The sequence below is a fragment of the Vidua macroura genome, chromosome Z, assembly GCF_024509145.1.
Source record: "Vidua macroura isolate BioBank_ID:100142 chromosome Z, ASM2450914v1, whole genome shotgun sequence".
In the NCBI taxonomy this organism is placed as follows: Eukaryota; Metazoa; Chordata; class Aves; order Passeriformes; family Viduidae; genus Vidua; species Vidua macroura.
The window spans coordinates 70,406,350-70,419,577 of record NC_071611.1 but is presented as its reverse complement, the minus strand read 5'-3'; the positions used below and the strand labels follow the sequence as shown (position 1 = coordinate 70,419,577).

The 13,228-nt window shown below is 34.4% G+C and overlaps 1 protein-coding gene across 5 annotated transcripts in view; it reads right to left on the bottom strand.

Annotated features, from left to right (window-relative positions):
• FER (FER tyrosine kinase) overlaps positions 1-13,228 on the bottom strand; it is a 163,509-nt gene that overhangs the window by 25,288 nt on the left and 124,993 nt on the right. For all 5 annotated transcript variants that reach the window (XM_054002674.1, XM_054002671.1, XM_054002675.1 and 2 more), the window contains one exon: positions 12,182-12,305. In XM_054002674.1, the coding sequence (XP_053858649.1) occupies positions 12,182-12,305 (124 nt within the window). The remainder of the gene's footprint in view (positions 1-12,181; positions 12,306-13,228) is intronic.

The following is a 13,228-nucleotide window of genomic DNA, read 5'->3' as shown; positions in this document are numbered from 1 at the left end:
ACAAAAACGTAGTGGTCAAAGAGGGAGAAACCCAAAGAATTATTAATTTCCTGGATTAGTGCATTTGTTCATTTTATCATATATGAAAGGGCAACTTTTTCAACTGATCACATATTTGGGGAAACAACAAAATTCCAAATGCAATTGACACAAACTACTAATTTCTGTACAGAAAAGGGCCACAGGTGTTGCCAGCTGGGTACAAGTAGATTCCCATGAAGTCAGAATGACACAGGTGCTGCTGAGCCTCCTCAGATTTCCATCATATGCAGCTACAGCATTTATTTGTGGTTAGAGGTAGTTTCACACGTCAAATGTGGCCCCACACGGTGTGTAGCAAACCCATCACACAAATTTTGGCTTCCTCAGTTACAGGCTTCTTTAGAGAGTACCAGTTTGTCCTGTCTCCTAACCTAGGCTGGTGTGAGCAGCACATCCGTGGCACTTCAGAGCCCAGCTACAGGTTCAGACATCTGCAAGGGGCTTGGAACATCAGTAGCGGTGAATCATGCAGTTTTAAAGAATAGGTTAAAACCATCAGAAAAAAATATTGGCCCACTGTCAAATCAAAGAGATTACCAAGCTCTGTATAAATTACTATAAAATACTCTCCAAAAGGGAACTGAAGCACTTCAATTTAATAGCTCTTTGATAGTTAAAAGAAGCAGAAACTGCCTGCTTAAGGAAAAAATATGTCTTTATGTTTGACATAGAAAAATCTTCCATAACTTTTACAGTCTTAGTTCTAGGAGTTCTGTCTACCTGACTCTCTGAAGGTGATAATCCTCTCCTGTGGTTAGAGAGATGCTTATTGAGTTACAAAACCAAAAACAACTGGTTTCAATTTACAACATAAGTACAGTTGTGTTATAGAAGATTAAAAATGTATACAGAAGTTTAATAACTCCTTTGAAATAAATATGTATTAAAAATCATCCAGGATAGGTAAATATATTTGTAACCACAATACTAATATTTTATACTTGAGTTCTGCCAAAAAAAAAGACAATAGCAGCATGGGAGATCCTGTCATTTCAATTTTGCTCTTCATCTGGGATATTCAGAATTTTCCTGAGGAGGGAGTGGTATTTCATGAATCCATGCATGACCCTGCAAGAAGAGTAAGAAACTAGTCCAGATAACCTCATACAAAACAGCACGGTCTGCAGAAGCAACCATGGACAGGAAGGGTGGCTTCTTGAAGCATATAAGAAGTCAGACAGGTCTAAGATACCAAGCAGAAAGGACAGTCAATTAATTTCTTAGTGGAAAGGCCTGAGATGTTTATAACCAACTAACTACTAAGATGCAATATTCAGAGCAGTAAAGTTCAAACCCTTCCTTTTGACCATATGCAGGCTAATTATCTTACTGATCTCCAAAATCAAAATTATTTCAAAGCAGAAACCTTTCAAATCAGGTATTTTTACTTACAGCATCCTAACTCCTACATATAGTTTGGTTTTTTGTTTTTTTTTTTTAATTGGGGCTTGGCCCTTATTCCACTCACCTATTTTTACTTCCCAGAAGCCAAGACACTTGATGAAGTATCTGACATCCAGCATTGCCAGGAGCTTTTTATGTCTAGCTGGAATGACTCAGCTGAAATCTGTGAGCATTTGAATACTGCAACATTGATTGAAAAACTCTCACAGCTCCATGTACGGTGATGATCTCCATCAATCTTCCGAACCAGTTAACATGCCAGTATGGCCTCCCTTGCTATTTACTACCTTGCCTAAGGATTTTGAAATAGCCTTGGACAAAGAGTAACTCCTTATTTGAGTCAAAACTCACAGTGATAAAAAAATTGTTTCACAAAAGTATCCACGCACTACAGTTCTGCTGAACAAGGAGGGAAGAGGCTGAGAACAACAGAGCAATGACAAAAAGAGAAGAAAACATGCACTTAGCTTTCTGTGTGTTTTATTTTACTCATCCTCAGCAAGTGTGATTCCTTTCAGACAGTTCAAATTTGGTCACAACGTTTTTTGTGAGCAGTACCTACTGGAACTGAATTTACCTTCGAACCTAGCTTAACAGGCAGAAGTTTCTCTTAACTTTATGAGAAAAATGTCCTGATTTTACAAAAAGAGCTAGAAAACTGTCCTCTCTTTATTATTTGATATATAGACCTATATGCCATGAAGTTTTCCCGTTCTATAAACTTTAAAACGAAGTTATTTCATGAATACACACTAAAACCCATCACACGTCCTTCTTTCATCTGTTTTTCACTACATACACAGCCAGATAACAATGCTGAATATGATACACAAGTGATAAAACTACAGCACTATAAAGGTTGGAGGCACTTCTGAAAAACCTCCTGAGGCACTGGTAAAAACCACAGTAAGGTTATATCATCATTAGTACTATCTGGAAAATAGGTGTAACCTAGTAAGCATATATATACATATTTGTGTGTATGTATGTGTATAAAATGCAGAAAAGGGAAATAACTTTTTCTTCCAAAAAACAATATGGGAATGAATTATTTGTTACCACATACAGCCTAAGAATTTCTTATTAAAAGAAAGTTGTTTACAGTCTGAGGTAACTGTATTCCTCTTCGGAATATCAAGAATTAGTATCAGGAAGCCAATAAAATATTGAAGCAGTACATAATATCTCAGTGCACTGTATCTTAGATACACATATTTTTCCTTTTCAAAAACACCAATTAGAATTTTTCTGCTGTAAGAAAGAAACCAGGAAAAGTTCTACACCCCAAAGAAAATAAATCAGTATATGAAAGCATGTTTTAGCTTCCCTATACAGACACTGACACACCTTGTGGTCAATGATTTGTGCTCAAAGAGCTACCCTAAACCTCACTTCTGAAGCAATTGCTGTAGTTGACTGCTTTCTCCCCCTTCTCCTCCCTTATTCTTCTGCTTTTCTCTTACCCTATCATCTAATTCATTGTTCATCATCTACTAATACCTCCTTTGCCCACTGCACAAATGGTATACTGCAGCCCATCTTTCTTAGGAAGTAATTACATTTCACCCACTGCTCTCTACTGTACCAGGATTATGAGAGTAGAGCAAATATTATTTACACTATCCAGAAGAGCTATGAGACTTTACAGTCAGCACTATAGCTTCCACAAACACTAACACCATGTTATTTTTATCTCAGTTTCAATAGCCTGTAACTTGCATTTTTTCCTTTTTGCTTTTTAATTAGAGCCTGTTGCTTTCATGCAGTAAGTAGATTTATTATACTAAAAATGTTATTCAAATTATTTTACTGAGAAATACTTGTAGATGCCTAATATTTATCAACAAGAAAGTGATATTGCAGTAAATAAAAACAAATACAGTAACACTTAAAATGTTACTTTTTGTTAAACCAAATGAGAGAGTCTAAGAAAATTTGCTTTAATTTCTTTCAGCCTTATTTCCTTTATTCTTAGCAAAGGTTACTATTTTTTAGGAGTGAGTTTCTGTATCAGGGATATCTCATGAGAAATAGATTAATTCAACTCCAATGGCAAGAAATAAATATTTTTCATACTATGCAACTTCTGTAACAAGAAAAAAAATCTAAATCTCTTCCTCTGACATTTCCTACAGATTGTTTACAACCTGAGAATTTATTCTAATATAAGCCTTTTTATAATTAGCTTTTAATATTTAATGTTTCTCCCCACTGTCTATAGAATACTAACTATTATATTGTTACTAAATTCTAATAACTTCATTTTGATTTTACACAGAACAACTGCCTCCCTTAGAATAAAACAGATGCACTTCTAAAAGAAGAGATCATGTAACTATATTCATCACATATAACATTTAGTTACAGTATATGGCAATATTTTGAACTTTGTGTTGGTTTTTTGGATTCTCTGATGACTCCTGGAACCCAAACAGGAATTCAGCATGGCAGAAAGATCAGAGCATTATCTGAGATTTCAGGGAACAGATTCATTGCTATTCACTTAAACATGTAAGAGCAGAAGTATTAGCTTGCCTATGCAATATGTACTTTACCTATGCAATAAGAAGAACAAAAAGATTTCCTTCTTAACAAATTTTCATTTTGTATATTTTTTCCCTCACTCACAATCTTACCCAGTTGTGCAGTAAAATCTTGAAGGGCAGGGACAATGTAAAGAAGAGGTGTGAAAATTCAGGGGGAAAAGCCCTGGACTAACAGAAGGTAAAGGAACTTCAAAAAGTTTAGGGTTTAGGGTCATTTTCTTACAAAATACTATCTTTTAAGTGGCACATTTCTGTCCCTTTATATTTGTACAAAGCAGATGCCCCTTAGCAAGGATTTTTCATGTTCTTCTTTGTGAGACTAAGACTTCAGGCCACAAATAAATTATACATCAACACTCAATGTTCCTTAAAAATGCAAGAGTCAGCTGACCAGAATGAAGAATCTGCCTTCTAATGGTAAATATCCAACCTCTAATTGCTAACTGACAAGTGAAATGTACACAACAGAAAGAAAAAATAGAAGCCATTATACATTTTTAGCTATTGTGAAAAGTAATGGATTTTCAGCGTCCCTTGTATTAGCCATTATTAATGAATTCCATCACCACATGTATCTGTATTAATACAGCTTATTGACAATATTGACACTACATTTTTAAGTTCTTAGGTCTACAAAATAATTCTGCAGTAACATGCCAACCAATTTAACTATTACTATCTTTAGCTTAACTCTACGTACCATTTTAAATCACCATCCTAGAAAAACTGGAATACTGAAAGCTCCCAGGTCTGAAATAACTGGGTATTTTCCCCATTTTATGCAGAACACAAAAGATGATACTTAAGCACATACTGAATAGGGACCACTAGGGAAATTTTGCAATAAAATGAAAATATCCACCTTATTGAATATTTTAACACACACTTCAAAACATTAATATAAAGAATTATGTTTAACTGATCATACTGGATTATCCCTGATGCCATTCAGTTGATATACAGGCTGTGTTATCTTTACACATAAAATGGAAGCTAAAGGAAATGTCAATTAGGCAAAAATAAAGATGAAACAAAAATAAAGATGTAACTGCCTTTTCAAAAGAAAATACAAACACAGAAAAAAAAAAGGTAATTTCTTTTTATTTATTTAATATGAAGAAACATCAATTTGTCATTTGAAACTAAGAAACAGCATAAACTAATATCCTATACTAAACTGGCCTCTGGGAACATTTATTATTAATATTAACCTCAGAATGACCACAGTTGAACAAGAACTTTGTTTTCCACTAGTATGAATAGATGCCTTCTATTTTAATATTTTAAAAAAAGAGTAGCAAGTTGTAGAGATGAATAATACTGGAAAATCCCCATAGCAAATAAAACCTATCCTAAAAGCAGTTGAATAAACTACCTTATTATTCCTAAAGAGGAAAAAAAAAAAAAAACACCAGAGCTTCCATCATTAATGTAACAATCATTAAGTTAATGTAATATTTTGTGTAGTCTACTGCATGTTTATTTAACACAGTAACAGGAAAAAGCCATAATTTAAATATGTATTTCCTACACATTGTGATCACTAACTCCTCTGTAATAGAACTACCTTGAGCATGCATCAGGAATATATGAAAGATAGCATGGTCTTACAGAGACAGAATAACGTGAAGATTTACAGTATATAAAATGTATGCAGACCTTTCTTATATCACACTCTGGCCATCCAAATCTGTTACTCTAATTAGAAGCCTTGTGCAGCTATGGCAAAGCTCAATCTGTTATGCCTAGTTTGCTTTTAATATAGCCTGGGGTGAATTTCAAATAAAGCACACACGGGGAAGCAGTATCAACCAGTACAACAATTGCACGGCGTCCACAAGGAAAAAACTGTATTTCTCTTCCTTTTAAATTATTTTGTTACCAGCCATGTCAAAATTCAATAGCTTAGGGAAACAGATAATAGATTAGAAGAAAGTTCAATTTTTATACAGAAGCAACTCTTCACCATAGTTCACAGGCAATTTCATTACAATATACTTCGAATTAAATACTCATTCTAATTTATTATAATGAGTTTAAAGTATACAATATTCATGGGCTTAGATACTCACATTTCCTGGGCCTTTTTTTTTCCCTTAATGCTTTCAGATTAGATTCATACAAGCTCACTAAAGAAAAATAATCACGCTGCTCAAATAAGATCTTAGACAATCAGAAGTACTAATTCAGAACTGATCCAAATTTAACTGTAAATGTACTTCTCTAGGAGCAAACCACACCAATGTGACAGCAGGAAAAAAAGAAGAGGTGGGAATCTCTTAAAAATCTATTCTTAAAAGCTGAAACCTGGTATATAATACTCTATAATCAATTTCAAAGTGGAATTGAAATCTAGCAGTGTTCAGCTGCCTGCCCTGGATGACAGCAGTTGGAATGCCCCATATTAGTTATCTTAGGGTTGGAAACACCTTATTTTGAGTGAAAACTTAGACAAATAATTTCCTGGCACATTTGAAAGCAGTGACACATTTGTCTGTATCAATATTATGGTCTGAAATGCAGTTTTGATAGCCACTGATGAAAGAAGGATCATGGCAGACCAAGTGTCCCAACAGCACCCATGGAGTGCTGGCATTAATGTGCTGAGAGGTGAGCAGCACCACTGTTCTGGAAACAGTGCTTCCTTTATTTGTTTAGCAACAGCTGGGAGTCCCAAGAGCAGCTCTCTGAATTCAGTATTTTTTTTTTTTTTTGAAAGAGTTGGCAGACACACATTTATTTACCCACAACAGAACTATGAGAAGCAATTTTTGTAATCTTGCAAATGGTTCTTTCATTAGTACACTTATGACCAACAGAACAAATAAAAAACAATAATGTGTATAAAACTGGCAATACTTTAATTGCATAGTAGCTTTATAATCTAATAAAATAGTCCGTGAAAAAACCCTTACCAGTTAAAAGGCAACAGAGAAGGCGTGCCCATATTAAGAAATAAAAGCTCAACACATGGTAATGTGCCAATCAAATACAAAGTCTGAGTAAAAATTACTTTATAGACATGGCAGAGTAAATTTTAGTGGATTTTTAAAAAATTAACAATATATCTTATCTAAAGGGGCCTGCAGAAACTAACAGTTCTTCATCGAAGTTTCCATTTGTTTTTATCTTTAAACAGAACAGAAATATTTCTAACATTTATACTGGAAAAAATGCTTTGAAACATCATTTTATATAAAACAGAGGCATCTTCTTATAAAAAAGGATCAAAACTATGATTATTCACTACATTTATGGGATGTTTCAACTGTAGCACTGACAATAATTCTTTCAAAGACTTATTCATTGAAGTATGATCAACAGATGTTATCAACACAGTAACACATTTTTTCATTCAGTTATAAATAAATTTTCTATGAAAGAAAGCTATAGAAATGGAATCTCACATTATTGTTTTATACATGTAATTCTGAAGGAATTATAAAAAGATAATTAATAATGGCAAATTAATCCTTGCAATAAACCTCAGAGAGTTGAGGTGGTTTACCACCAAAATGTTGCCTTTCTTTGTAAGTCATACGCTAGCAGAGAAAATTACAGAAACTGCAATAAAGGCCTCAGGCATTGCAACTGGCCAGGAGGAAATGCAATATTCAGAGAAACAAGTGCCCAAGCTGCTGCAGAACAGAACCAAAGCTATCATTCCAGGGAGCATGGGGTATTGTGGAGCCTCCCAAGGGCACACACTGAGAAATGTTTAGCTACTGTCTTCCATAGCATTTAGGTAAAGAAATCAAGCAGACAGGTTGTTCCTCCTCCTTAGGAAGGAGACCTGTTCCATTTTGGAGCTAAACTGTCACTCTCCACATCCCAGGTGGCTCTAATCCCTCCTGAAACACAGAACTAAGGAGCACCTTTGCTAAACTGAGAAGGATCACTTTTCATCCTTTTCGTGGTAGCTGAACTATTGTTCCATGCAGAAACAGAAGATTCACAGGAAATGAAAGACCTACTTAATTATTTATTATAGTTCTTATGTTCATGGTTATGAAAGGGTTCTGACACTTTTTTCCGAAATTCTATACATTAGCAGTTACCAGACTTGAGAGGAAAAAAGTTCTCATAGCAGAGCAGATCAGCTAAACTAGATTAGTAGCAGGGAAGCAAGTATGTTCCTAGCAATTTGTATGTAATTAAATTAAATGATACATATCTAATGAAAACTGTAGAAATCCTGAATTAATATCCACAGAGTCAGGATTTTATAACATGAAAGTAAACCAGATTTAATACAACACAGGGTTTTTCACAGCTACAAAACCAAGGCAAACAGAAGCAGTAGCATTATGAGTAAAAATGGAAGAACCAGACTAGAGAACATGATCTTCTTGCCAACCAACATATTTTTAATTCACAATACAGGAGACTTCCAGAAGATAAATTCATTAACTGAAAGGAAAATTTGACACTGAATGCAGGAACTTTGGTCCCTGTTTCCTCACACTCATAGTGCATCTATTGCAAATAAGGCAACCTGATCCTGTAGAAAACATCCCTGCACATCGAATAAAGTCCAATAGAAACTGCAGCTTCCCTCCTATAGCCCCCAAGACTGCTTTGAAAACTAAACATAAGTTATAGACAAATGAATTCATCACATGCAAATCAAGTACTGGAAAAGAGGATCACTCCCAAATGCTTATTAAGCCAACTCAAATTATCACATCTCCAACCTTATCTTCTGTTTCTAATTAACACAAAAATGGAACTATCTAAACAATAGCATATGGTAAAAATGAAAGCAAGAAACAATTCTTCAACCTTATGTTAATTAAATGGAGATGAAATGACTACATTCTTCTGTGCATGTTCAACCACTCTTTTTATTTTTCTAGTAACATCTTTTCATGCAGCTTTTTTTCCCCCTGAAAGTGCAGTCATTTCTATTCTTTAAAGAGAACGAGCGAAGAATGTCATATCTGGATGCTAGAGGAAATGCAAATGTAGATCAAATAATCATTCAATAATCACTTACATGCCAATGTAAGCATTTTGACCTACTGAAATAGCTAACACATAAAAAAATAGAAAACCAACAGCACATTAGTTGTGGCACTGTCCCAACTATTGAAAGGGTAAGTTAAAGTGTAGTTCAGACAATAATTTCTGAAATCCAATACAAATTTGGGTAGAATTTTAAAATATAAAGGCTAAGTGTAGCTACTACAGTTACAACTAAAGAGCAGCATTAAAAATAATGTGAATAAACTGATGAGTAGCCCTTATTCCCCTCAGCAGGTAACCAAATATGCATGGTACTAAATTAGTCACCTAAATTAATAAAAATATATATGTGAGATTCTGAAAAAAAACCTTAAATCAAAGGACTTAAACTGAATACTGTGGAAAGACAACAGCATGAAGCAAACCAATTTCATTTTACTGCAATCTATATAATAGAAACTATTTCTAACTATACATTACTGATTTTTAAGCAACAGTAATCAAGGCCTACAGTCCTTTAAAGAAATTGAAAGACTACCTTTTTTCTAACCACTTTTTAGTCCATTGCCTCTAGTTCATTTTCTCACCTCTTTTTTACCTGAGAACCACTTTCAGTAGATGAACTTTCTGACAAAAAAAGAACAAGTTTAATGTTCTTTCAGAAAACCACCACTCTTTTTACAGAGTGCTAAAGCGTCTTCCTGCTATGAATTAAATTGTTCATTGCCATTTTACCTCCTGTCAACATTAAACTCACACATGACTAATCTGTCCTACCTGACCTAAAAAGGAGGCAGCCAAGGCTCCCAGATTCCTTGTACAGACGATGCAGCCACATGGTTGCACTTCCAGTGCCTGGGAAATTCCAGCGGGCTTCTGAGTTAGAACACCCAAGAACTTACTCATGGAGCACAACACAGCTTGACTTTTCCCTGCTTCTCTGGGCTCTTGTGGCAGACAGGGGTTCTAGACTGATGCACTTCCAGCCACTCCCCAGGGTGTCCACAAATCCTGGATCCGTGCTCAAACAGGGAACAGACCTAGCAAAATTCTAGGTATGCTAAGCCTACCAAATTGCAGTTTAGCCATTGGTCAAACACATTTTAAAACTTTATGAGCTACTTTCCCAGAGAAAGCATTTGTAATTAACCTGTGTTAGTAACTACAAATAAAACAAATCAACACAAATTCCTTTACTGTTACTGCAAAAATTACTAAACTTGGTTGGTTGTTTGCCTGATTCTGAAATTTTCATTATGTTTACCCATTAAATTTAGAGGAATTAACGCATAAAGTAAGTAAGTACATGCTATGGCTAACCACATAAAACAAAAAAGAATGTTGCATACCAAAGAAAATAAGATTGGTAAACTAATACTGGCAATTCATATTTTGATTTATAAACCTGTGTGTTTCATAAAAGTAAGAAGTTTTCCTGAATACATGGTTTGCTTGTTTGGTTACACTAAAACTCTATTTTTATTCAGAACAGGTTTCCTAAAACTTCTGAGTTTTTCTTTAAGGAAAGTGCTCGCTCTCTATGATAACCTTCTGTGGCAATCTGTGATAATAAAAAATTTTCATTAATATTTTAGAAGTTAAAAAGTAAAAAAATTTAGATTTGATCAGTTTCAGATTTCCAACTGAAAACTATGAAAAAATGAAATCCTCATATGATAAGACAATACTCCATATACCTTCTCTTTGAACCACATTCTCTAGATCACTACTAGCTTTGCAAACAGATTTTAGGAATAGCAGTTCCTATTCACCAATCAGCAGAGCGAATTTCCAGAGATACAGTGAAGTCACATTGTGATCTACAGCTACTAGAACAGTTCTATTTCACACATCTGTGCAGGAATACCCTTTCTCCAGTGTTAAAAAAATTATAAAGCTATTTATATTTTAAGCAGCACACTACCATTTAATGAATAAATATTGCAATTTTTTTCAGTAATTGCAATAATGAACTTCAGTTATCCAGCTACTATTTTTTATCTTTGCTTTAAATAACTAAAAAAACAAGAGCTTAAACAGGCACTTCAGATTTAACACTCATCTGAGTGTTACAGGAATTATTAAGCACTAGAGCATTTATGAGGCTAGTGTAAATCACTAATGCTGTTACTTGCTCTGATTTTTATGCCATTATATTTTTGACAAACAGAGCCAGGCTGAAACACATTCTGTCATGACAGAATGCTACAATCCCTTTCTTGGATTTCCCTAAGGGAATTTTACATGGTTTTAGATCATGAGTTCTTTTCTCTCAGTGTTTCTTATAGATCATGATCTTGCACAATTGTTTTGATTAACTTGATGTGCAGGACTGCAACTGACCCATTCATTGCTGATGAAAATCTAAGAAATACCACTCAGGTCTCTGATAAGAGCATTCCCCAGAAAGGTGTTAAATCCCAAATGAACTGATTATGTAAATGAGGTGTCACACAGTTCACCTGTAGATCTTCCATGAAGTGTAAGACATCAACATCAGAAATGAAAACTTGTTCTCCATAATTTTTCTGTGAAATAGATCATCATTATGTTTACATCTCAGATTTCAGCCACAGAATTAAGCAGGGTATATATTGTGCTATTCTGAGAGAACAAAACAGGTGGAAACTAATTCCATCCCCTTTAATATAAATGGAGCATAAACAGCAATGGCAGAGTCATTGGATAATAAACAAGAAAAAGGAATGGTATGAACAGAAATAAGAAACTCCAACAGCATAATGCCCCATAATCTTCCATCTTTCAGAGAGAGCAGTTCAGGCAATTAATAATTTAATATACAGAACTTTAGCTCTTAATACTTAAGGTATTAATTTAATACCTTAACTTCTCTGTTGACCCAGTAAGTATTTGTAAATTTCAGACATGACATAAACCTCACAGACTGCTTCTTGCTATGATTCATTCTATTCTTGCTATGATTCATGAATCAGGCTCCTTATAATGCATATCATGGTGAAAAATAATTTTTAACTTCTATTAATAGCACCAAACTACAGACATCAAATAATGTAGTGTTTCTTTGTTACCCAAATGAGTATTTTTGAATTAGACAAGCAATAATGACCAACTTATCAGAAAAAGTATGTTTTTTTTGAAAGCGTAGGGTTCACTTCTGTGATAGTAAAGACCATACACCTTTAAACATCTTGCATTTCTACTAAGCAAAGGTACAATAGTGAGAAATAGAAAATCTTCCTTACCTATGTATACAGTTTTTAGATTCAAGATACGCCATACCAGAGGCAGCATCTAATGAAAATTTCACCAACTGTTTGGTTTTCAGCTCATCCTTCTTTTTTCTTAGGAATGACAGGAAATCACCTCCTAGAAAATCAGACAGATGGACAGTGAAACAGACTGATAGGATATTCACATCTCTCTCTCACTAGGGGTGCAAGACCCAACAAAATGCAGATTATTAGCTGTTATCTTCATCCCAAAAGTTTGAGGCTAGTCCAAGAACAAGCAAGGAACTCATTTTTCAAAAATACATTTTCCCTTAAATATTAGATGCATGAAAGTGAAAATTGCACAGCATGCTTTTGATACTAGTCTTCACCAGTGTACATTAAATACAGACTCACAAACTGTTGACAAAAAAACCTGATAATCTGTGACACATATTCTTCCCTAATCAGAGAATTACTAATTGTGAATAAAGAGGTTAGGTCCTATTAGCTACATGAAAGTAATTACTTTTTAATTGATCATTTGCAGTGATGCTTCTCTAATTCTACACTGATGTGTTGGAGGAGTAACAAAGTGTTTTTTTCTTGGGCAATGTTAACTGGACATTTGACCAGGGCAGTGGAAGGTGAACAGTTATTACTCTGCCTTCAGAGGAGCAAAGCCATTGTCCTCTCATCTGAGAAGTCGGAAGCATCAGGGTGGAGAATTTCCAAAAAGAAAACTGTGTTAGCAAAAAAATATTCTGAAAAACTGATTTAGGACAAAGGTAAGATGGAAGAATATCATACAAACACTGCAAAGCCATGTTCTGATACAAATGCATTACAAGACTTTTCTAAAATATATTTTATTATTCCAGGCAAAAAAAAAAAAAAAAATCACAGGAAACCTTTTAATATCACACAATTATTTGATAGTGAGTAGCCAGTCATTGCTCCAGTATTTGTTTCTGTTCATTTAGGACTGAACAGACTATTAGGATTTGCTCTTGCAAGCTATTACACAATTTTATATACTGCCTTTTCTTAGGAATAGGAAATGACGGTATTATATTAAAA